General features: G+C 38.5%; 1 protein-coding gene across 8 annotated transcripts in view; it reads left to right on the forward strand.

Moving 5' to 3' along the window:
* Nucleotides 1–25,947, forward strand: part of ARHGEF7 (Rho guanine nucleotide exchange factor 7) — a 126,522-nt gene that overhangs the window by 73,168 nt on the left and 27,407 nt on the right. For all 8 annotated transcript variants that reach the window (XM_054189260.1, XM_054189270.1, XM_054189224.1 and 5 more), the window contains 6 exons: nt 162–257; nt 7,853–7,975; nt 18,247–18,385; nt 19,306–19,365; nt 20,641–20,787; nt 22,594–22,680. In XM_054189260.1, coding sequence (XP_054045235.1) covers nt 162–257; nt 7,853–7,975; nt 18,247–18,385; nt 19,306–19,365; nt 20,641–20,787; nt 22,594–22,680 — 652 coding nt within the window. The remainder of the gene's footprint in view (nt 1–161; nt 258–7,852; nt 7,976–18,246; nt 18,386–19,305; nt 19,366–20,640; nt 20,788–22,593; nt 22,681–25,947) is intronic.

Below are 25,947 nucleotides of genomic sequence, written 5' to 3' on the forward strand. Positions count from 1 at the left end.
TGAGGCAGGGCTTGCTTTTATTTAGTTTGCACAATGACTAAGACAGTCTGGTCCTTGATCTAAGAACCAGTAAGCATTTTCTTTTAAGGTTATAGGTTTTATTAAAGCACAATTATTCAATAGCTACAAACCTAAACACCTTTTATTTACTTTGGCTGCAGGTTAAACTCGGCAAATACTTCATACTTAATGGGAAACCTGGAAGAAATAAGTTCTTTCCAGCAAATGCTTGTACAGTCTTTAGACGAATGCACCAAGTAAGTACTATACATACCAGATACTGTAAAATTCTAACAAGCAAAGATTTTTTTTATTATTTTCCTTGTCATGTATACTGTTTGACATAATTTTTGTTCCTCTCACTTCAAGGATAGTTGCTACAGCAGTACAGTAATAGATGTTTGGGTAATGCATTGATTGCTTGCGCAGATAGATACTGGCCCCAGGATGCAATTGCCGAGGTAGGAATTTTGATGTGGTTTGAAAACGATTTGAATTTCCATGATGCAATTGCACACCAGTGGGGAAGTGTCAGAGGAAGTAATGGTTTTTTTGTTTTGGAGGCATGAATTTTAAGTATTTTCTTAAAGTAAGAGAAAGAATAAAGGGAGCTTACGTTGTGATGGAACAGCAGAAGACAGGTGACTTCGATGAAGGACGCTGTATCAGAATGCTTTTGCGTAGTATTATTCTGTCCTGAACAGTGGCTGTCATCAAAATGTGCTGGGAGAGGCATGCAGGACAGGCAGAAAGTGCAGTCTGAATTTAGGAAAAAAAAAAAAAATGCCTGTACTGTACCATATAGGAAGCATGAAGCACAGAAAGAAGGGGATGAAGACACCTGTCCATAGGTTAAGCTGAAGCGGTAGCTGAATATTTTTCAGCTTGTACCTCAGCACTTGGGGATGTCAGAAAGAAGGAGACCATATTGCATTTGAAGTGTACTAACAATTCTCTAGTGTTGAAACTCCACTGAAAGTGGAGTTGCTGTTCCTATCCTCAGTTATATCCTTTTCCTGGCCTGTGTTCTGTTTTTGTCTGACCACATGGTGAGGTAAGGTAACTTGCTAATCCAAATTTGCTTGTTTTCTGACAAGTTAGCAATGTGAATTGCTACTGAGGGCTTAGACAAGTTTCAGTCTGCTGGGAGTACTTGACTGTGAGAAGGAATGAGTGTCTTGCATGGAGGAGAAAATGCCTCTTTTGGCAGCAGTGATCTTTAGATCAGCTCAGTGTGTCTTGTTTCAACCTCTTCCTCCACTTTTGCTCTGAGCTACTCCATGTGAAGAGGAAGTTTTTTCATGACAAAGTATAAGCTGCGTCTTCACTAGGCAGTAACGTATGTCTGCGTCTGTTGCTGACTTTGTATCCCATGTCCTCCTACCACATGGCTTGTCTCCCTCTCTTCTGCCTCTAGATGACTTAGACTGGAGGACTGTGTAGTTCAGATGACTATTCAGCAGTGGAATGGAAACATTCTTGAAATGGCCTTTCTTCCATGCTGTGTTTGAGAAAGAAGGATACTATTTTTGGCAAGTTAGACTTGATCAGTTAAGTATCTAAATCCCTGAGGATGACCATTTGGGCACATAGTTAAATGTTTCCTTTTTTTTCTTGCCACTGCGCTTTGTAGTCTCAGATTCTTTTGTTACCATGATTTTGTTTCTGTGAATCAGAAGTTAGGGAAACTAAGTACCTTGCATGAACAGACTGTCATCTTTTAAAACTTTTGATTAAGGTGGTCTTAAGGACAAGAGTGGAAGAGCATATCCCTTTGAACAAATATTAATGCAAGCTTTTTTTTAACTTGGTATGTAGGTTAATGTGATATCATGATGTAGCTTTAAGCTCAGAAAGCTTATTTAGAACAAACTCTCTCCTTTATTGAAACTCTATTAGAGCACCTTCGCATAATGTCCTTTATTTCTTCTTCCTGCTAAGTGAAATGTTGCTGTGTTGTAAATTAGGAACATAATGGATGCTAGTAGGTGGGCAGAGGAAGTGATGCCCCAGGGTTTCTGAAGGGTTACTGCAAATGTTTTGTGTTATTTTCATTTCATAAATATGCTGGTCATGCCAAGTTGTATTTTCAGTTTAATTTTCATCATAGCATATTGACTTTAATGTCCAGCTTCCTCCTGTTTTGAATCTAATCTATCATAATTCCTATCATGTAGAAGAATGCTTGCCCTGCTGCTTTGCTTTCTGTCACTTTGCCATCTTTTTTTGGCTGGTGAACCTGTTTTGTAAACTCAGAGTAGCTCCCAGGCTGAAAATAGACTTATCAATTTTTTGGTGGTTTTTTTTTTTTTGGCAGAGAGCTTATAGTGCCGTCATTCAGGCACTTCACATTGCAGCATCCGGTGTGGTGTTTTTTCTAATGTGACATGTTAGAATGACCAAGTGTCGATGTCCTGCCAGTTGTAGTGCTGCCAGCCTACCTTGCTTGACAAATTCTTGTTCTTGGGTGTAGGAGTTGAATGTTTTTTGAATTCTACGCCCTGCTTGAGTCAGTTTGTCATTTGAGTTTTCTCTTAACTATTCCTGGCGTGTACTTCAGTGACAGAAACTGTCTGGTGCTTTTCTTCTTGCCTGTACCACTTTGGCTTATTTAATCCTCATGTTGTTAAATGTTGGGTTGTGGTTTTTTCAGAACACATAATGCTGTAGTGGGCGTCTTGTGTATTTCAGGGGAAGTAGTTGTTTGGATGTGGTTTGGTTTTAGTTGTGCGCCACCCTCCTGCCCTGCCCTTGGTCTTGAAGCTCTTCATTACTGGAGGTTTGTCTTCTTTGAACTTGTCGAGGTTGGCCTGTGTTGCAGTATCACTGTGGTGCCCCTGTGGGCTGCTCCATCTGTCACAGGCCTTGGAACACTTCTTGTCTGCCTGCTTGGATGCTGGGCACCATCAGATAGATTCATCTGGGTTTACTTCTACCTTTGTGACTTCTCTTCTTCATTTACCAAACAGAAGTGGCGTATGAAACAAATCTAACAATGAATGAGAATCTTCTGGCTGATCCACTTCCACAGTGCTTTTTTTTTGACTGATCAGCTTGAAGTGCACTTCATTTTGATGAATGGAAAAGAGATGTAACTGATAAGGCAGAGACACTGACAGAGTCTTGAGTTTCAAAAGGCTGTATTTCTGACAGTAAAACAGAGCAAGAGCACTCTGTGCTCTGGGCTCTTGAAGACAGAAAACGGACCAGTGCTGTGTGACTCTTTCCAGATCCGTCATCCAGTGTCAAAGATTAGTTCTGCAGTGATTCATGCAGCAGAGGGTCTCTGAATGAACTAAGTCAATGTCCGTCAGGTGATCTCCGGGCTGATCTACATGATCTCTATTGGAAGTATGGCTCTTTGGCTATTTTTGTAGCAGTAGATTGAACAGATGTCTCCTGCTCCAAAAAAAATTTCTTCCATTCACCTGGGAATAGAAGCTGTCAGTCTATGGCTGTACTTCTCAGTAAGGGGAGGGGGGATGGGGGATGGACAGACGCAACACACAGGCTGGCTGGTGACACCAGTCTGCACAGACTGCTTAGGTATAATCTCCTCTAGAAAACTGAAGGCACTGGCTGTCCTTTAGGTGGTATCGCGGACTTATCTCCCTGCCCCATAACAGCCATGGCTGGGTTTTGCCCTCTCTTTCCTTCATGTCCCTGCTCTTGCAGGCACAGTGACTGTGGTGTTTATCTTGTTCTGTGTTTGAGTGCCAGCAGATACTTTGTGTTCTGGGACAGTCCTGGAGTGGAATGGCAATTTAAAACAAACAAACAAAAAAAAACCCCAAAACAAAACACAAAATCCCCAAAAAACTAGGGGGGGAGGCCAGGGTGTGAGTTAGAGATTGCTTAAATGTAATCCAAAATTAATCAGCGTTTCAGGTTTGGAGTGCAGATACAAATGAAGTCTGTTAAAGACTTATCCCAGTATTGTCCCTTGGTTTTAGTTATTGTGAGTATCAACAGAAATAAGACTATCAAGGTTAAGTGAATTTGAACACAGTGTCTTCAGATTGCCTGAAACAAACATGCATATTAACAGATGTCGGAGAGGTAAGGCAAATAGACAGACAAATAGTGAAGGGTATGGTTGTGAAGAGAGCTTTGAAAATTAGACTGATGGGTTGTGAATAAGTTGAATAGTACCTCCTTTTGTAGCTCAGAAATTTGCGAAGTGTCCCCCTGTATTTCAGTAACCTCGTTAACTGTGACACCTCAGGAGATAACATCTAATCTTGTGTTTCTTCACAAACTGCATCCCTCGGAGTCATTAATCACAATTACACCTTAATAATTTTTGCGTACTTTCAGTTGTCCTGGGTCTTTTCTGCTATTGGCTTTTAAGTTCAAGACATCCTCTATACTGACCTCCTGCAAGCATAGCAAACTATTCACTGATGCTCCAACTCCTTCAAGAGGATGAGAGAGGGGCAGGAAATTCTGCTGTTTATCTTTCTGTGGGAGGAGATGGGGAAGAGCAGAAAATGCCATCCAGATAATAGAAAGTTTCCAGTTTGTGGCAGGTTCTGCAGGGGTGTGTGTATATAAATATATATATATTATTTTTCTTTACACACACACGTGACACTCTTATGGTAACCGCACAGTCAAGTGAAATTTAGGGACATCTGATCTTTTCCTTGCAAAAAGAAAACATACAGTGTTGATTACATTTTGTTATCTACTTTTCATCTAAAATTGCCTCTGGTAGTCTGTGTTTAAATTTGTCTGGATTCATCACAGTTTCCACAGCCTTTGCCAGAACGTTGTAACGTCCACTGACACCAAAACTAAGGCAGATTTCTTGAGAACTCACATAATTAGATATTCTGTAATGTCACTCTGTCGGCTGCCAGTCTACCTGTAGTCCAGTTCTGATCGCTGGTTTTGGTCAGAATTTGAAACTAAGCGTGATCATAGAATCACAGAATTCTATGAATCTATGAATTGAATCATTGAATTGAGCAACAAGGCATTTTCTTTCTTTCTTTTCTCAAATTATCATGTCATGGGAAACTTTTTTAAGTCTGGAGAAACAGAACTGATAGCTATCAGATGTAACTCCCAACAAGCAAATAATCTGTTAAGTAGTTTAGATGTAGTTGTATGATGATGCCTCTAACACGTGTACAACAGCAGGGTCTTTGTTATGATTCTCTTAATTCTGTAAATGAAATTAAAACATGTCTTTGGCCTTTTTATAACTGAGTTGTTATCCTCTCAATGTATGTATAAATAAAATATTTATATGTGATTCCTTTTTAATCGAAGTTTCAAATATGAGAAGAATACTGGGATGACAAGGTCAGAATAAATTGCAAAATAACTGTGCGCTTTATTGGACACAGTAGTTACTCAAAGGTTTATAGGCATTAAATTGTTGGCTTTTCAGCAGTTAAAGGAGATATAGGTAACTTATTAATTGTTCCTCTAAAAATAGTAGAACACTTGCAACTAATGCATGGATTAGAAAAGTCAAAGGGGATGAGTTGCCACCCCCTTATAAAGTCTGTTAATTATCTTAATTCAACAAAGCATGTGCAGTATACAGTTGCAATGCGTGTGCAACATGTAAAAGAGACTAATGTCAGTCTTTCATTCTGATAAAAGAACAGCAGACTGAGAAGGCACAGATGTCTGCTTGGTGGGAACTGCTATAATTCACTCCCCCCATCCCCCCGACTACTACAGTGTGTAGTGTATGGAATTTAACCATTTTCAGGCAACTGTTTGCCTGAAAGGGGGCCTCTTACTATTTAATACCAAGTTATATGCCTTGAGTATGTCTTCAGAGTTTGAAACTGTTGCTGCATCTATTACTTGAAGAATGTATTATTAGCTCATGCTTAGATTTATTAAAGGGGACCAGCTGCTAGGCAGGAAATCTTGCCTAGAAGGCTGCAAGAATAGCATTCCCTCGGTACGCTGGGGAATGCCCCTGGTTTTCCCCTGAATACCGGCAAAAGCAGCCACTCTTGTTGATTTCAGAATTTAAACTTTTCTTGAAAGAGAAATAAAGATGCAGACAATAAAAGATGGGCCATAGGCTTTAATGTAAGGAGTGCTGATAACGTAATCAGAGTGTATCTGTCATGATGTGCTAGTTGGGGGGAGTCAGCTGTCATTTTCTGGGTGACTATAATGGACGTTGCTTTCAAATAAGGAAGCATGTTTCCCCCGCCTCATGTTTTGAATACCTGTGCAGTCAATTTTGACTTCATATTGGGTAGGTCTTCCTACCTGCTGTGGGTTTAGACAAGGCATCAGGGGCAAGCTTGTAGTCCAGGACTGTTGAAAACTTTGTGTCCTGTCTTCCAGCTAACTTCACTGTGGGTTAGACAATTGACTATTGGCCATATAACCTACTGCGGAAGAGATTTAGCCCTTCAAGTGGGAGTTGCTCTGTAGAAAATCATAGGGTTTCATCCCTTCTGACGCCCTTACGATACCGTTCACTTGTTCATCCAACTTATTCTTTCTCACATAGGAAGCAATCTAGTGTGGATATTTTTGAGTAGTTCTGAGAATGATGATAACGGTAGTTGTAAGGAAGCATGGCTGGTTGTAGAGTATATACTTCCTATCAGATTGTGTTTAACTTGAAAATTATTTTAGATTTAAAAAAAGTATGAGTGTGCTTGTATTTGCATATGCAGTATTCAGCTTAAGGAGATACTAAGAATTAAGACTGGAAGAGTTGCATTTTTCTTTTTTCCCCCTGCTTATACAGATGTGAAATCAGAAGTCAGACTTCTGCTTTCTGCTGGTTGTACCAGTTCTAAGCTGGTGCCGCACAGCCAATTTCAGATACTTATACTCCAGATATTTTCTTACTGCAATTTGAGATGGCAGGTTCTGCTAAAACCTTTTGAAAAATGTACTGTGTATACTCACATTATCTTTCTTCATAGCCTGTCCTCCCTTATTTATGTGAATAAATGTGTGTATATTCCTCTGACAAACCTGATCAAAACTGATTAGGTTCACCAAGACTGTGTGAAAGTAAGCTTTTCTTCTAAGTAGTGTTTCTCTTGCTGAGTCATCTTTTTTCTGAAGTCACTGAGGCTGCTGTTATTTAAGCACCATTTTATGCTAGACAAAATAAGCCCTTCTGAACAGAATTGTGACATTTTCCTTCACTGCTTAGCAAATGTGGTGCATTTGAGCATGAAAGATGAAGAAAGTATGAGTTATAGAAAGTATTTCTGGACTGATGGTGGTAAAGCAGTGCTCTTGCCCTGGTTACGACATGCTTTACGGTCCTTAAAAGGCAAGATGAGTGACAATTGTGTAAAAACAGCCTGTTACTGCACTGTAACTGGCTTCTATTTGTGCTATTAGAGCTTAATATGGTACTTAGATCTTTTAATGAATATTTTAAGCCTATCATCTCTGCTGGCATAGAGTAGAGGGAAAGAATCCTGTTGTCACTCCATCCAGTTTTTATCTAAGTGCTGAAATTTTGCTTTTAAGATTTGGCATGGTATATATAAGTGGATAGTAAACTGTTCTAACTGATAGATATGGTGACTAAAAATCAAACTCCTAAAGAAGGTGCTAATTCTTCAATAAATTTTGCTGAACAGTTTTACCATGTACCATATTCTGCCTATACTGTGTGGTGGCATAATCAGGCCTGACAGTTACAGGGTTGAAGCTGTAAAGAAGGAAAAGAAAGCTCTTGGTTGCTGGTCAGTGACCACAGAAATCTGATTTTAAAAAACAAAGCACACAACAACAAAAGAGAAACAAACAAACAAACTCCCAGTATACACTATTTTTCCAGGCTTTAATTTATTTCTGTGTCAGTATTACAGTAATTTCATTTTTATTACTCTGTTTTTAGGTTGCCTGAAGCTCAGCAGAGGGTTGGAGGATGTTTTCTAAATTTGATGCCACAAATGAAAAGCTTATACCTTGCATACTGTGCCAACCATCCATCAGCAGTAAATGTTCTCACAGAACACAGGTACGTTTGCTTTGTGGTCTTTTAGGTTTGATATAAAAAAGTGCGTAAAATACATGTGTGTTGTAAAGCTGCAACGTCTCTTCTGACATGCATTTGGCATGGTAGTGCTTGTTCAAGGAAAAAAAAAGTAGATTTTTTTTTTTAAAGACAAAAACCCACAACACAAAGCTGTTCTATGTGATCAGGGCCAGCTTGTCACTTTTGGCAGTGTGTTATTAACTATTTGAGAGCATTTTCTCATTTAAAGAACACGTGCTGAACTCTGAGTATGTAAAACAAAGTGTACTGATTGTCATCTTTGTTTTTTAAAAAAAAAAAAGTCGCTCAAAAGAAGTTTGTGGAATTATGGCATAATTGACATGATTACTAGTAGACAGTTGGTGAACTGTAACTTAGCCCTGTAAAAGCTTGTACATTTGTATTTACTTAACTTCATGATGGTATACCCTTCCCTTTACTTTTGAGTGGTAAGTAGTAGGATGCTGAATTAACATGATGGAGGTTGCTCTGCTTTGGGACTGACCTTGAATTTGCATAGAAGATGCCCTGTATCACCTTGAGGGGAGAAAGTTGTGGCCAGAATTTGATTAAAGTCTGCTTTCGCAAACTTGTCCTGTGTATTCTCCTGATGATCATATGCTGCAGCAGCTGTTAGTTTGGGGCTATTCATGTGTGCTTGTGGTGCAGGACAGAACCATGACTTTCTCTTGAAGGTTAGACATAGAACAAATTTCTAGCAGGGTATCTGTTCCTTTTTGCTTTTTTTCACCGTTTTTTGTCTTGTTGTGATGAACCCAAGTAAAGATATTTTGGGTGTTCTTTACTTTTCCTAAACAAAGAGGAGCATAATTGCCTTGTTTTCTATAGCATTAGCTTCTTCCAAGAACTCGCGTTATGTTCTAACAGCAACAGTATGTGGCACTTTGACATTTGTGAGCTTTAGTCATAATAGGATAAATAAAACTTCCTAGCTACCAAATACTATGAACTATCACTTACGTTAGTGAGACATTTAACTGTATTCCAACCCCACCTTGAAAAACCAAGCTGCAAATTCACATTGCAATGTAGGCACAAAGGTGGTGTGTTTTTTGTCAGAAGCAATGACGAATTAAAATTAAACAAAACAAAATATGCTTAAAGACCCCTCATGGAACCCCTTAGTGTTGGTTTTCTTTTAAATGGCCTACTTCTAGTACCACTTTCTGTAAATGGTAAAATATTTAGGTGATCCAAGCCTATGGGGCTTTTAATACTCCTAGGCTTAGGTTTTTTGTTTGTGCCTTTATGTTCTTTCCATACAGGGGTCTGGGATTTAATCTATAGATGGAAGATGGCAAGTGATAGCAAAGTGATCACCTACATTTCTTAAGATTTAGAGATATTTTAAGAACTCTTGGAAAGCACAGGGAATAGCCCTGTCTGAGAAATCATGATAGAAGTGCAAGGGAAGAAAGCTGCTTGTTCTGCCAATGGAGAAGGATTTCTTCTCTGTGTTGCTCTGCACATAGGTTGTCCTAAGAAAAATTCAGCTTCTGGTCTGTAAGGCTAGCTTGATATCAAATCCTGATGGAGTCAATATAAATATCGTAGAGCAGTTAAGTAATTTGGATGTGGAAGTAGGTTCAAAGCAGTTAGACTGTTCGTGAGAGATGGCTCAAGGTGAGGTAAATTGTGATAAACAGCTTTCTGTTTAATGCTATTGTGTTCGCAGGCATGAGAACAGAAGTGAATGCTGTTATTTTCTGTTTTTTTTTAATTGCCTCTATTTTATTATTCTAACTTAATTTTTGTTGAACGTCATTGCTGTAGGTAGCAAGTGGCTTGAGTAAAAATTCTTGAGACAGCTGCTGTGAAGTCAGAGGTGGCGTTAAGCAGTTCTGAACCTTTTCCTCTCAGAACGCCAGGAAGCTTTTAATTATATAGCTTTAAAAGCAGGGGGAAAAGACTTTTCTGCTGAGAATAACAAACTGATTGGAGGCATAAAGAAAAAGAAAATACCCTAACTATCTCCTTGTCTATTTAGTTGAGGTGTTTTTATTGTGTAAAAGCATCCCTAGTAAACCTTAGTGTAAAACTTACTGTGAGGTTTGAGGACAGTCAGGATTGTAATAATAGTGAAACAACTATACTGCAGTGAATACTAGATTAATATTGAACTGGAATTTTTCAGAGATGTCAAAGCCCGAGGTTTAAGACTTTTAAGAAACAGTGATGATTTGCTAGCTGTTTTTGCAGAGAGTCTAGCAAACTAGAGTTTGCTAGTTTCAGCAGAGTCCAAGAGCATTATATGTGTTTTAATACCATAGAAATATGGTAAAAAAAAAAAAAAAAATGTTTGCTGAATTCTTGGTTTTGAATATCGTGTTTCTAACAACTGTTCTGTTCAGTAGCATTTTAGAGAGGAAAAAGGAACAGTCTGGACTGGTTTGATTTGGAACATAAATTCTTACTGTCTACAGCAGATTATTTCTTGCCTTGAACTCTGCACACTTCATAAACTGAACACATATGCATTAACTGTGCTTCTGAAAGCCTTTCTACAAAAAGACCTAGCAGATAATTTTAAGACAGATTCTTATATGACAGAATTAGTGTTTTCTGCAATTTATTAAGTTTACTTGCTTTTGGTGGGAACCGTATCAACAAAAATGAAACAAAAAAATCTCCTAGATAATTGCTGTGGGGGAAACTTCATAAACTTTACCTCTACTTTGTTTCTTATTTTATAAAGTATACTAGTTTTATTATTGTATTTTTACTGTCACTGACTAAAAACAACTTACGGGAAAATGGCTATCATTTTGAAGCATTAACCATATTGTTTCTTTAACCAGTTTGATCACTGTAACATCAAAATTGTAAGCCGTCATCTGATTGGATGGAATGTTACACTATTAGGTTTTATATGTCGCTTTCTGAAGTGTCAAGCATGCTCTTCCAGCAGTGTTGTAATACCTGTTAAAATGTCGTTGATGCCCGGTAAAGATTCTCTGTGTGTGTGTGTGTGTGTGCGCGTATTCATATGTTACAGAGAAAACCTGATGATGATAACTTATTTGGAATTATTTTGGACTTCTAGTCAAAAGCTTCTTTTGAATAGAATTTTTGTGAAGTCGATTCTAAATAGCAGTACTTGGGATGGGGATGGAGATTTAAAGGAGGCATTCAATTGGAATGCAACTGTCTTTTTTTTTTTTTTCTTTCTCTTTTCTTCTTTTTCAAAATGCCATTCAGTATGAATGCCAGCCTGTGTCTTTTTTTTCTCCTCTTTGTCACTTGCTTCTTGATCATATGTAGCAGCAACATGGGGGCTTTTATTCAATTAGCACAAAATAAGAGGGGGTGTGCATATATGTGTTCATACATGTGTGTATTTATATAAATACACAGTAGGGGGTGCAGGGGGGTAATTATATTACTTAACGAACAAGAGATTTTTCATGTTCTTCATGAAACATGAAAAATGTTCAAAGCCGCAAACATCTTTAATTTCTTTAAGTAAATTATTAATATTGAAATTAATATCATTAGAGACCTGAGTGTATTTGAATATGCAGAAATGGGAATAAAACCTAATGTAGCCCATACAGGAGGTCAGGTGCCAGAGCTACATGTCTCTGAGGTGGTATTTGTCTCTGATAACCACAACAACAACAATAATCTTTCTATTAAGTTGGGGAACAGATTCTCTTCTTGGTTCCAGATGTGGCACTGTAAGTTTTATGCAAGTGTTAAGAGTTGGTACTCAACATTAACTTCTGCAATTTTGGACAGTCTTGAAATTTGGTGGGAACTTTTTGTCTCAGGTTTTGTTTCAGAGCCATTGCATAATTTTTCCAGAATTAAAATTCTTTCTGTGTAACAAATCAAGAGTTTTTACGAACTAAGTAATTTTTCCTTAGGTCTATCATTGTGTCTTCTAATTGCGTCTCAAGCCACTTGCTAGAGCTGAAGAGGTGGAGCTCGCCAGGTACAGCTGGGTGGTGGCTCTTGCAGAGATCAGTGTTTTGCATGTTCCCACCATTGCCTCTTAGCATGTTCTCCTTGTTCCCTTCTCTCATTGTGGCTGTAGTGCCACTGTACATGATCCCTATTTTATTTACTTTATTCTGTAACAGTCATACCTCTTTGGCTGCATTGTGTGAGGTTTCAGTTTCTAATATCCCTTAATTTTTCTCGAGAATCCCAGTTCAAGTCCAAGGGTAGGCAATCCAATACAATAATATGGTGTTATTTTTAGAGAGAACTTTGCTAGCTGGTGAGAGCAGGACTGCCTCGAGGGCGTAGTGTTTAGTCAAAGTAGCATTGATTGCCGTGTGTGCTTCTGATCATAGACATATGCTTGCTTTCCAGTAAGAGAAGAAACAGGATGAGCAACCTAAGGCATGAGAGACTGAATTTCCCTCAAATAAATTAAAAAACCCATCTAGATGCAAATTACAGAAATGGATAGTTGCAGTGGAGTAAGGAGTCCCAGGAACATGACATGTTACCTACCTGGGGAAGATCACAAGCCACGAAGTTCAGTGCAAGGGGAAACTCCAGAAAAGAAAAAGAGGAGGCAGAAGCTAGGACTGAGACTTTATGTGGACTGTATCCCAAATGACAAGAGGAAAGATAGTTGAGTATAGAACTCACTGAAGTGTGGATAATACAATGAAAATAAAATCTAACAGGCCCCACTGATCAGTGGACATAAAACTCTTTTGAAGAAATATGGAGAGTAGAGACCCAATGTAATCAGCATTAAGTATGTAATTATTGGGGGGGTGTTTAAGCTTTTTTTACTCTGCTTAAACAACGCCATGTTTATCTTAAAACAAAATGGAAGAAAAATGTTTCCAAAAGAAAACTTGATTTGATGATAAGGCAGCCAAAAAACTAGTAATATATGCCTATTTTTAATTTTGCAAAGTGGCAAGTGTCAAGCCAGTTCTCAGCTAGAAGAAAGCTATTCACAAATCTTTGCTTGTTCAAACCTTAATTTTGCTAGATTCTTCTGTTCTCTTAGATAACGTGTCCCAAGCATATTCTACTCTTGCATCACAGACCTAGCAGTCTGGATAAAATCTGTGGAGCTGAAACATCACAATACTCCGAGTAACTGGAGCGTGGAATACAGATCAGCTTGAGTCAGAAAACTCTTTGTGCCTCCCCCACTTTGGTGCATCCCTGAGCCGGCAAGTGTGCAGGCTGATGTCATACACCAAGCAACAGTCCCCGGGAGAGGAGCTTGTCTGGGAAGTTTAGCACTAGGAAATTAAAAGCTGCGGCTGAGGGGTTGCTGAGCCAAGCTGTGCCACAACGCTCTCAAAATGCGGTGCCTGTGTGCAGTCCTCAGACCCCTCAGCAGTGATAGCTCCTGCTCCATCTATTACAAACAGACACCTACTCCAGAAGTGTAAGTTGTGATTTTAGATGTATACGTTATAGTTCCTGGATGTGTTTTCCTCAAGTTTAAATGGCTTTTCTTTTTTTCCTTCTGTTACTGTAGGCGCATCTGAACTTGTTTTCTTCCTTCCCTCCAGTCTGATTTGCAGCTTTTGAGGCAGCTGTACTAAGAAAGATTTGAATATATTAAGAGGGTTTAAAGACACTTTTCATGGGGACCTTTAAAATATCTCAAGCTGTGAACTAACTGTAGTCTGCAGTGGGGAGGACTCTCTGGCTCGAACTTTCAGGATAAATGAAGCACAGCACTTTTGTATGCTTCTCTGCATTTTATTCTGTAAAATGACGCAAGTAGTGAATTCAAATCTCAGCTGCCTCTTTCTGAAAAGCTACTTATTTAGGCAGGTGTGACTAAGTTGATGATTTCACTGTTCAAAAGTTTTTTTTCCTGTTCAGCTAAATGATACCTTTTTTTGAAACGTGCTGTTTAGCTGCCGGCCGGAGTTCTATTTAGCATGTGCTGCCTAGGAGAGTGTGGTACTTCCAGGCATCAATTGAAATTGTGACATGAAAGAGCCATTGTCTTTGGCAAAGCAGCTGCACTCTTTAGCTTACACTGACTTTTAAGCTGCTATTAATTAAAAAGCAGTTGTGGACTGTTGTCATACTCAAACAGTATTTTAACTCACGCATATTTTATTGAAAGTAAATCTTTCCATTATGTTCTGTATTGTATTTGTCCTTTGTGAATAAGTGAAGGATGCTCACTTTAAGCTTTGAGCTAAAGTGACGCCCATTTTTGCCAGATTTTTATGTCCATGAAGCTGCAGAGGTAGGTGGGTTTAGCATGAGTAGACTGCTAACGGGGTCTGCATGATGGAACTGCTCAGACAAAATTTTGGGTACTATTATATTAAAAGAGTGTGTATGTGCTCACACTAGAGTTTTGACATGCCAGCTTGTTCGAACTTGTCAGAGGGAAGCAGAGAAGTGTATGAAAGAAAACATTGTCCTCCTGGGAACATTGGAAGGAAAACTACGTCATTCGGTTTTAATTACACCTATTAACGCTGCTCGGTGTTAAAGGCTTCCTGATGATGCCATTGCTAAGCGTGTTTTTCAGGACTTTGTGTACATTTCAAGTGAGCTGAGGTTTAAACTTGCTCCGTAGGTTCCTATACTGTGATTAAGTAAAGAAGAGGTGATAAACAACCAAGTATCTTGTGTCCAAGAGCAGTGAATGGCCTGGAAACTGCTGCAATGTTGGGTAACCAAGAATGAGTGTGCTTAGCTAAAGGCATTGCAGGGTAGACAGCGAAAACAAGATAACATCAGTTTTTTATTTCAGTTTTCCAAGTAGTCGATTTTAATTCAGGCTACAGTGAGGTTTTTTTTCCTGTTTTCTCCCACATCTATTTCATAATGCTGAAGTCGTGAAGAAATGGAACAGTGATAATGAAAATTAGAAATGTGAATGTGGGTGAAATGGTAACCAACGTTCCTCCTACTGTAGAGGCATTAAATAAAAAAAGGGGAGGGAAGAGGAAAAAAAAAAGGCATTGTGTTGATGGATAACTCAGCAAATACCACTTATATAACTCATTTGACTGTATCCAGCAGCATGGAGATGGTTGAAGTAATTAGGAAGGAGGATTTTTGCATCTGTGCAATCTTAAAGGCAAAAATCAGTGCTTTTCAGAACAATGTTAAATTGAGTGGCCTGTGGTATTTGCAATTGGCGTGTACTGTAGAGTGTACTGGTATGCTGGGGAGAAAGGCGAAGCTGCATAGACATGCTTATGGATTGTGCTGCCTGAAATGGGGAAGAGAAGCAGTTAAAGTGTAAAGGGAATAGTTGATAAAGTTAGGCAGCAGGGGCTGCGCATCTGGCTGAAGCAAACGAAATGCAAAGAATGAATTTAAATGCTTACTTGAAGATACATATCAAGTGCCATAGGTACTCCTAACTTTGATGCTGATGTGGGTGGGGGTGCTTACAGGGAGAACTGATGGATGAAACAAACAAAAAAAAAAAGGCAGTAGCCTACACATCAGTGTCATGTACACAATGAATTGAAATTTAAATACACTGACTGCCTTGAGACAGATGGGCTTTCACAGGTGAGCTTTGGTAAAGCTTTCTGTGGCAACTGGGTACTGTACCCTCTTTTGTCCACCCCATCACCTTGCTGGAAACAGCTGCTTCCTTTTAGCTGAGTCAGGAGAAGGGGACATGCCACACCACATCGTAGCCATTCAGCTCAGTGTTCCAGAGAATTAGCCTGAATCCTCAGTGAACAAGTGGCTGGTAACACTGTAAAACCAAAACATAAGTAGGAGTCAAAATCCTTAGTCTTGTTTAGGGTGCCACCAGAATCAGTTGTCAAGGTCTGAAGTTGGTGTGATTTTGTGCTGAGTAAGGGCCGTGACTAAGAAAGCGTAAGGCAAAGTAGGTCTTCAGGCTTTAGGTATTCAGAGTGTGCCAGCTTTAATTCTTAAATCTAAATTTAAGCTAGAAAAGTACTCAGGTTTATCTATGTTGCATTTTTGTAATTTTTTCATGCAAGGTGCTGTAGGAGGCTTTTCAATGGGTTTTAATTGTGGCTAAAACCTGATAATGTCACAAGCTGATTTTTAGGAGGCCCAGAGCTGCTGGTACATTTTGCTTGAGAGGGATGTAGCAAGGTCTGCCTAGTGGAGCTGTGGGCATTCTCAAGGGTGCCCAGCCCTTCTCCTTGCATCTTTAAAATGCAGTGCAGGTGCTGGGAAATCCCCCTCACCCCCTTCCTTGAGTCTGCAGTTGAGTACAGCAGAAATGGCACAAATATATTCACTGAGGAGTGCTTGGGCCTGGTTAGAAAGGGGATGAAGTGCTCTAAAAGAGGTTGTGTCAGACCTAACAATTTGGAAATGGTGCTGTATGTATTTAAGCAAGATAGCGTAAGTAAATACCAATTAAATAATCTGAAGACAAGTAAACGTTGGAGTAAACTGTATGGAAGGGTACCTTCTCTTCTGGGAACTTGGGGAAGCTTTAACAGCTGGGAGGAGAGAGATCCGGGTGGGATGGTGGGTAAAACACTTACATGAACTGTGACCTTCCCATCCCAATATTCTTGTTCTGCTCTCTTCATCTATTTAGACAAAAGTATCACTTGTTCTGATATGGGAAGAAGTGTGTGTGTGTGTCTTGGGGGAGTCAGGAAGGTCTGTTTTGTCGTAATCTATGTAATGCTTTTGTATAGCACGACTCACTAATAAATGTGTGTATTATAGCAGTGTCCTATCCGTGGTTTTTTCACTAGTGAAATTGAGCACATCACAATTTACTTTCACTTCCGCATGGAAATACTATGCCCTAGGTTTGCCTTGCCCTTCCTGTTTTGTTAATGTGGCCGTAATGTACAAGTCTTCCTCCTTTATTGCTCTTTAGTGTTTGATGCTGTCTTTATACTTTCTGAAAGTACTGAATCTGGTAGCTAGCTAATGCTGCCTTTGAAAAATTAGACTATGCTAATAACGAGGGAGGGGAAAAAATTTTAGTAATTCTGACTTACGGGGGTGTAATCAGTAGAAAGTAAGGACTTTAAATAATCTTACAGTAGAATTTGCACACCTGTCATATGAGAATACTGTCGGGGTTTTTTTTTTTTGTTGTAGTATTTTTTGGAGAACTAGTTAATTTACTATAACAAGGGCTCAAAATACGAGCAACCACATCTGCGGATGTCTAGAATGACCCAGCCTGAATGCAAGAAGATGTTATCTTTTAAATAAAACAGCTTTCTGAATTTCCTTTATTTAGATTTTGTCTTTAGAATCTCGTGTTATTTTGCAACTTGTATTTTCTGAAGCCTAGAAATCAGTCCAGGTGCTGCGGTACTTTCCTTTCACCATGGAGAAGGGTTCATTTTGTTCCTGGTCATTTAAACTCTTGAAAACCTTTTCATCCACCATAGTCCCCCGAAACCTCTGCTTTATAAGTAAGCAGAAGATGTAGCTATTTTAAGTTTCCTTGATAGCAAAGTGAGCTGAAATTCCCAGGATGTGCTGCGTTTTTAACTGAGTTAATGTACGAAGTTGAGGCACTGAGCCAGTTCTTGGAAATGATTCAAATATGAAAAAACATCTGGATAGGGGAAGTAGCAGTTCATGATACTTGGAGAGCATGGACTTCTTACACCAGCTTTGCTGTCAAAACAAGTGTGTTGTAAGTAACACCCTCAGTGAAACCCTAACTTGTTTGAGAATAGATTGCACAATAATTATTTCTACTATGGTCTACTGTTTTTCTGGCTGTTGGTTAGTTGGTCATTTTGCTGTAATACTTTGGATGTGTGAGATGAGGTTGTTAAACATGTAAGTGTGGGATGTAAAAAGGTTCCGAAACATTCTGTGTCTTCCCATTAGTGCCTGACACATTAAAAATATTGATGCTTGATTAAATATGAAGCCGTTGACCCATTTATGCTTGGGCATTAACTGTGTAAACCATCTCTAATGTCAGGTATCATTTTACTAGAATAAAGACCTGAGTAATAAAATATAGTGCAAATGGCTTTATTCTGTAACTGTTGCCTGGGTTGGGTATTATTTAAGAACTGGGTTTGAGCATCGATTGTCTAGAACAGTGGGTTTGATCCTATGTCTGTTGTTCCCTGGATGCACCCCAAATCTGGAAGTGTCTGTTCCTGTATTTTATTTAATGCAGAAACTGATTGGAGCACTGAAGTTGTACTTGCGCTTGTTGATTTATTTGGCCTCTCGTTTTATTGGCAAAATTCATTGCAGATGAAAGACTGAAGTGAAGTATCCAATGTAATTTTAATTGTCTTGGTAATTTGATCTTAATTTGCTTACATATCTTGTGTACACAGTGAGGAGCTAGGAGAATTCATGGAGATGAAAGGTGCCAACAGCCCTGGGATCCTTGTACTGACCACAGGCCTCAGCAAACCTTTTATGCGTCTGGATAAATACCCCACGTTACTCAAAGAACTTGAAAGGCACATGGAGGTATATCTTATCAGCATTTATGTTCCAGCTTAATGATGATTTGACAACAATTATTTTAAAGGTACATGTCAAACATGATGGGACCCAAAATTACATTTGTTTGCGCTTCCATCAGCCTTCTAAAATACGGGCTGCAAGGGTTTAAAACTTAGTGCAGTAAAACTTCCTGTAAAAGCTGAAGTTTTAAAGTAAACCTAGACAGAGAAGCTAATCTTCACTCCTAGAGCAGTCTTGCAGGATCTTTGGTTGACTTGATATTGAATGTGTCACCTGCGTACTACTTGAGGCTACTTTATCTTGTAGAAGGAACACTGCTTCTCATCTTAGGAACTCAGCGTGTTGAACACATCACCAAAATAGTCCCTTTGACTTCTACTATTCAAAAATGATCTTTCCAGTATGGAAGGTGGGAAGGTGTTTGAGGAACTACGGTTTCTGCCATTGCATTTGATATGTTAGATTTTTTGAGTGTGGTGGAGGGAGAGAAACAGAAAGCATGCGGGTCTTTGTCTTGTCACACAATTTGGTTTGTCAGTTAGTGACAATCAAACGTACTGTAAGTATGTTTATACAAACAGTCTGTAGGAATCTAGTTTTTGACAAAGCTAATGTGCCAAATAAAACTCTTTAAAATAAACACTTCCCTATTATTATTTCAGAATCTCTTGTCCCCTTGGTCTTGTAAAACTTCCTTGGTTCTATTTTAAGCATAAGTAGGAATGCTATAAATGACTCTTCATTTTTACTACGAGCCACCAGTGTTTGATGTAAGAATAAGAAGGCTGTGAAAAGAGAGCAGATAGGTCTACAACTTCTATTCTACAGAATTGTTTATTTGTTTTTAGTTAAGCCTCTAAAATTTTTGTATTAATTTTACTAGTACTAAAGTTGTTCTTTTATGTTTTCTCCATTGTTTTTAGGATTATCATCCGGATCGCCCAGATATTCAAAAATCCATGACTGCCTTCAAAAATCTTTCTGTAAGAGTGATTAAAAAAAAAAAAAAAAGATTATTTATTTTAGTAGAGTGTTTTCTAATTTCATCCCCCTCTATTGCTTTAAAGATGTGTACTTTTTTGTAAATGTTTGCATAAGAAATCTTTGAAAGCCTGGAAATTGGTGCTGTTTGTGGGCAGAGCCTAAGGCTGGTAATTTGCTGGGGAGTTATAGCAAATCGACTATTGATGAAAGAACCACGCAAGCGTTCTGCATCTCTTGGTCTGCCCTCTTCTCTCGTGCTTCGTCTTCCTTTTTACTAGTGCTAGCATAACTAGTGTCCTGAAGACATCATTGTGACACTTGAGTATATTATCTGAGTTTTTTTCCAAAGTGCATGCCTTGGAGGGGAATGATGTTAGAGTTGGGGGAGAGCCTGTGAAGGGGAAACTGCCAGTGAAACTCAGAAGATATAAAACTTTCAGTAGTAAATGGAGGAGGATGCCTAATTTGAACAGATGAGGTGTCCGCTATTCTCTTAAAAATATAATTTAAAAAGTCAACTGCAACAGGCATATATTTAACGCAATCTTGGTTACAACAGACTTAATGTTTTGTGTTTCCTGTTACGAGTGTGTGCTGGTGGTAACCTGGCACTTTCTATTTTTTATTTTTTAAAGCAGAAATTTAGTGTTATCTTTGTTCAGAAGAGGTTTGGGGATCCCATTCCGTTGGGTGCTTTACGAATGAGAGGAAACAATTCTTGTTGAGGAAAATTAAATTGAGATGAATGGGCGTACGGCTCGTAGAGCAGGTCGGAGACATTTAATAGAAATATGAGCACAAGGTGTTGTGAGCAAGAAATATGAGCACATAGAAATATGAGCACAATATGAGCACACTCATAGTTCACACAGTTAGCATGGCTTTTTTTACTAAAAGATGCTTTGTTGTATAGTCACGCATATTTGTGACAGCTGTGTTACCCTTTTCTGCTAAGCGTAGCCATTTTTGGTTGGAAGTACAAAAATTTAAAATGTAAAGGACGGAGAAACTTGAGAAACGGGACTATGACTATGAACTTGGAACGGTAATTGTAGTCAGTGTATTGGAAGGAAAAGTACTACTGAAGTTAGCAAAACTAGCTTTAGAAGAAATACTGGTAATAGTCATCTAAATGAAAATGCTTCAAGTTAGGTGCTCTCTTCTGCGTATTCCAGGCACAACAGTAAATACAACTGTAGCGGTATTTCTATCCTTAACCTGCTCCAAATTTGATAGAGTTGATAGAGATGATATTTTTCCCTGTCTTTTGTTAGGCACAATGTCAAGAAGTACGGAAACGGAAAGAGCTTGAACTACAAATACTGACGGAAGCTATCCGTTGTTGGGAGGGAGAGGATATTAAAACACTCGGCAATGTGATTTATATGTCCCAGGTCATGATTCAGTGTGCTGGAAGTGAGGTAATGTCCTTCTCATCTTTACTGTCGGTCTTTCTTTCCGTTTTGAATAAAATTAATCAGAATCATTATGCAATAGAATTAAACAGAATGCTTCAGAGATACTAATCTAGACTAAAATGTTTCTCTACTGATTTAAGGGTTTTATTACAAAACATGAAATAAATTTCCTTGAAGATGGATGGTCTCATCTGTAAAATTTACTGAAATATAACCGAATATAGCTGTTACAAACACTGTAAGATGATTTTGCAGGACTGTTTTCAAAGTGCTCAATTAAACAGGATTTTCCATGTGTAGTTATATTACAGGATCGGTTTTCCTAGCAGTCGTTATGGTGTGTTTCAAATAACAAAAACTTTCTAGTTTTATATGGTAAGGTCTCTGAGGCACACTTTTTTTGTGTTATTTTGGGGACTTTGCTCAAGTGGTAAAATTTGAAATAGAAGCTTGAGAAACCAAGTGGTTTTTGAGAAATAGAATAAGAGACTTTAGAAAGTTGAAGGTGACACTGCAAAGTCTGGGATGATTTTTTTTTTTTTTTAAAAACAAACCAGGCAAACAAAACACACGAAGAAAAGGTTGCCCTACCAGAAATAATGTTAATCTTAAAAGCAAGTGCTAACAGAAAGGAAATGTTAAACAGATTACTGACATGTTTTTGCTGTCAGTTGTTCCCCTGTAAAATCAATGAAGCTTTGAACCTGGTGGAGGCTTTTGAATTGCAGCCTCATTCAGTCAGTTTCCTCCCTTAGAACAAAGATGTCCATGAATTTGAAGAAAGAAGAAAGCATTTATGCAACTGAATATTTAAAAAACTTGTCACCTGGTATTTTTCTGTCAGATACTTTGTTCGGTGTTAAAATAAATAAATAAGATTCAGTAGAGATGACGGTGCATCTTCTGCAGTAAGGTCTTTCCTTGTAATCTTAAAAACAAAACACCACCCCTCCCTCACTGCTCATTATGAGCTAAAATGTCAAATGTAATGGACTTTTAGAAGTTTCTGTGTAGCATTAGAGCTTTTTTCTGTATAGCATTAGAGCTGTTTGACTAGCTATAGAAGAGCTTAATTTGTGCAAAAGCAACTAGTTTGGGTTTTATCTTTTTTTAAAATGATATAGACGTTTGTAAATGTTTACTGAGAAACAGGAACATTATACCTTAATGCTTCTCTCTTTCATTGTCTGTCTATAGTGGTAGATTAAGAGTAAAACTTCTCCTCCTTCCATAAAAATACCTGCAGAACAAAAACACAAAGGACAACTTCATAAATGAAATCAGCAAATTAAAATCAGAACAATGTAACGACTGTTTTTGTTGTGAATATAAGCATTCTTACTTTTCTTTTATATTCTTTTTCTACTTTGGCTCGTAATCCAACATCATTCAAAAATCCGGTCTCACCACAGTCTTGACATTGCAGTAACAGCATCTGTTTAAATTATATTAAGAAATATATCCAATGTGTAACTTTGGTTTTGCTGAAATTGGCAAACAGTGGTTCTCATATTAAACAAGGTCAGTATTTCACCCAGGCTGTAAAATTTCTGTTTTAAAATATTAGGGTGTACTCTCCAGGAAGAAGTATTGGCATGTGTTACTAGCACTTTTCAAACAGAAAATCAAATTCTGGCTTTTTTTTTTTTTTTTATTTCTATGGAGAGTTAATTTTGCCAGGAGCAAATATTTGTAGAGTAATTATGGAGTTGTAACATTGATGGTAGTTTTTAATAATGTAAAACAGAAAAAGAGGGGAGGGGACTTGTGATGTTGTTATTTACTTTTTCATTTTCTTTTTTTGATAAGGAAAAGAATGAAAGGTATCTTCTTCTCTTCCCTAACATTTTGCTGATGTTGTCTGCCAGCCCGAGAATGAGTGGGTTTATCTATCAGGTAAATTAATACATATAAGAATGTGTATAAATGTGTTGAGGGGTGGGTTTTTTCTAAATAGCATTTCATAGAAAACTTGAAAGGATTGTTAAACTTCTGCATTTATAAAGATAAAAATAATTTCTTCAGTTAGAACTGATCATCTGTGTTATAAAATTCTGGGCCAGAATCTGGGGTATATTTTTTTTTTTTTGCTGTTCCTATCAGCAAGGTGGTGGTTTGTTTTTTTTTTTTTTTTAACTTGTTAGTAGTATCTAATGAGAGGAAGTACCAGTAGCTTTTTAGATGTTCATAGGAAAATGGTGGTGTTGTACAGGTTTGTTAGTGCTCTTCTGACTGCTGCTTGAGTCTTACCGAAACTAGACAGCACGGCTAAGCTTGCCTCCCTTTCTTTAGGTGTGTCTACGTTAGTGTTTTATCTTTGAACCAGCAGAGCACTCTTGAAATTCATCTTTTAGTCTTCCCTGTTTTGTGATCTTTGAGTCACAGTGCAGAAGCAGACGCAGGGCTCACAGAGTGGATTCCCTCTGGATGAAGCAGAAGTGGAAGGCATGCTCCAAAAGTGCACTTGATCTGCTACAAATACTGGAGCAGATCAAGAACACAGACTGGCATTCAGTCCATGGCCCCAGCCTCAAGCTAGCGCAGTGTAACACCAACTGAAATGCATACAATGTGTCCTTCAGATCCTCAGCACCAGATATTTCATTTCAGGAACCCACTACTGGCTGCTGGTAGACATGGTCTTTGAGCTCCTCTAGCAAGTTTCCCAGCTGAGTACTACTTGCCTGTTTCCCCACTACAGAAGTAGAGCAGTTATGTATAGTGCAGGAGGATCAATGCTGGTTGGGTTGGCTCTTCTAGGACACATTTCGCAGAAGCCACCCGCATTGGGGGTGTGTAGTTTCAAAGGCTCCTGAGAGGTGAAGTTAAAGCAAACGCGCAGTCCATGAGTTCCTGAATTCGGTATAAATGTTCTTCAAGTATTGTTATGTGATTTACAGACATCACATTAGAACACCAAAAGTTGTAAAAGAAGCCTGAGATTTCACCTGCTATAAGTGCTTCTGTAAATCAGGCTCTCGCGCAGTTTGTTCCTTCTGCGCAGTGATTCGTCTGCTGTGAGGGAATGCTGCAGCATAGTCATTCGGGGTTCCTATGCAATGTTTTCAGAGCAATTAAATTAGAAAATTAATGTTTGAATTTGTATCTTACCTGCCATGGTAGTAGCTGCATTAGGTGGTTCAAATTAGGTGGTACAATCCAGTTTTTCTTAGCTTTGTGCTGCTTATCAGAATTTTTGGCCAGTGCTTTATCCCGACGTGGATGGAAGACAGATACTAAAAAGGGCAGGTGAGCTCTGCATCTCAAGTGGCATATTCTGAATTTCTGATGAAGAAAAATTCTTGGGTACTGGTTACAAAGGTAGCTGACTGGAAATTTAGAGTGTTAACAAACAATATGAAATAAACAATGAATCTGTCAGGCTTGATTTTCCTCTCCCTTTGTAGATCACACTTCCTCTTCCTCTCTCCCACCTTGTCTGCCAGTTGCACAGCATTGTTCAGTAAATAAGCAACTTTCTGTGCATTAGTCTTCAGCTTCTGCTCAGTGTGGCCACAATCATAGTGTTTGCTGCCCAACCCTTTTTTGAATGCAAAACTCTTAATTTCCTCATAACCTCTCACATGATTTTCCCAAAACTGAGAACTTCTTGAATTTTAATGACTACATACTCACACCAAGGCAAAATTATTTAATCACTGTTTGCATCTGTCTGGATTGTGTAATGTGGCCTGCCTGGACTTTTCTTACGAGGTTCTTGTCTCAGAACTGTGATGGATGCAGGCAGAAGATGATGCAGCTCCCTCAGCCAGTCCCAGGGAAACGATGCCACTGGAGTCTGCATCCTACACTACGCCCTCCCTGTATTTCTGAATATTCCACTTATCAGCAGGCTTCAGATGTTCTGGTTGATAGTGCTCATACCTGCTGCATGAGCTAATTGTGAGAACTTTTAGCAGTGGTAAACTGAAGTCGCAAGGGGCACAAACCATACTTTACAAGATGGCTTCGCAATTTTGTTGAAAAGGAATATAAATGATTCATGATTCAGTTCCATTTTCTGTGTTTTGCTGGCTTTGTACTTTTTCTCTCCATGTGGCTCAGGTGATCTTTGTTTTCTGTCACCAGTCTTTTGCTTAGTGCATCCCCATGTTCTCTTTTCACCTATGTCAGTGATTCTTGCACCTCTCTGTGTGGTTGTGCGCTGTGTGATTCATGAACCAGTGAACGTGGAAAACCAGAAGAGTTTTAGGCTGCATCGTAGTGGATGATGCCACCATGTTTTTCCTTCAGTGGGGAAGCTGTTGCAAGAAAACTCTTTTGCATCTTGGGCTTGAGCTTGTTCTGTGCATACAGCATACCAAGTGATATTTAGTTTCCAAGCTTCTAAGAAACCTTTGTCCATTCTGCAGTCATTGGGGAAGAAAAAGAGAAAAGAAAAAAATTTTTGTTTTTGTCTTTTTCCCCTCCATCAGAGCCAAAATTCCACAGTACATAGTATTTGCACTTTTGCCAGCATGTGCTGAATAGTGTTTCTCTACAGAAGAATACAGGATCTGTCTTAAAGAACTTTTATTAAAGTTATATTTTTGGTAAAGCCTTTCACCCTGACAATATTCAGTCTTATTTATTCTTCTGTGTTTCTAAAGGGTCAAAAAGTTACCCTAAACTGAATTTGTTTCCAGCTTGACTGGGTTTAAAATGAGAGGTTATCTTCTGCAAAATTAATATGTTCTTCTGAAACCTTACGAATTTAAAGGTGTTTTTACTGCTTTTGTTTTCTTTCCCCAAATATTTCTGTGAGTGAATTTAGTAGCGGGGTTATTAGAGACATAAATCTTCAGTAAATAACTGATGTATTTGTTTAGTGAAATCTTCCTTTCTAAATCTACTTGTATCACAAGCCTTATTTTGAGAGCGAATCAACCAATTTGCAAACAAATGTGCTGAAAGATGAATCACCATTGCCTCTAGTCATGTAATACGGATGACCCTGAAGGTCTCAGTTCTGAGAAGCTGAGGCTACGATGACCACTATTATGTTTGTATGGATTTCATAGCCTGCATAGTTATCAAATAGACTCATTGAAGTCACAGGTGTCATTTGCACAAGTTGGGCATATTAAAAACTTCCATTATGAGGTGTTTGTGTGGATTTCTAAATGTTTTCAAACCCATCAGTGTGTGTGTGTTTGCCAAATC

The sequence above is a fragment of the Rissa tridactyla genome, chromosome 1 (assembly GCF_028500815.1).
Source record: "Rissa tridactyla isolate bRisTri1 chromosome 1, bRisTri1.patW.cur.20221130, whole genome shotgun sequence".
Taxonomy (NCBI): Eukaryota; Metazoa; Chordata; class Aves; order Charadriiformes; family Laridae; genus Rissa; species Rissa tridactyla.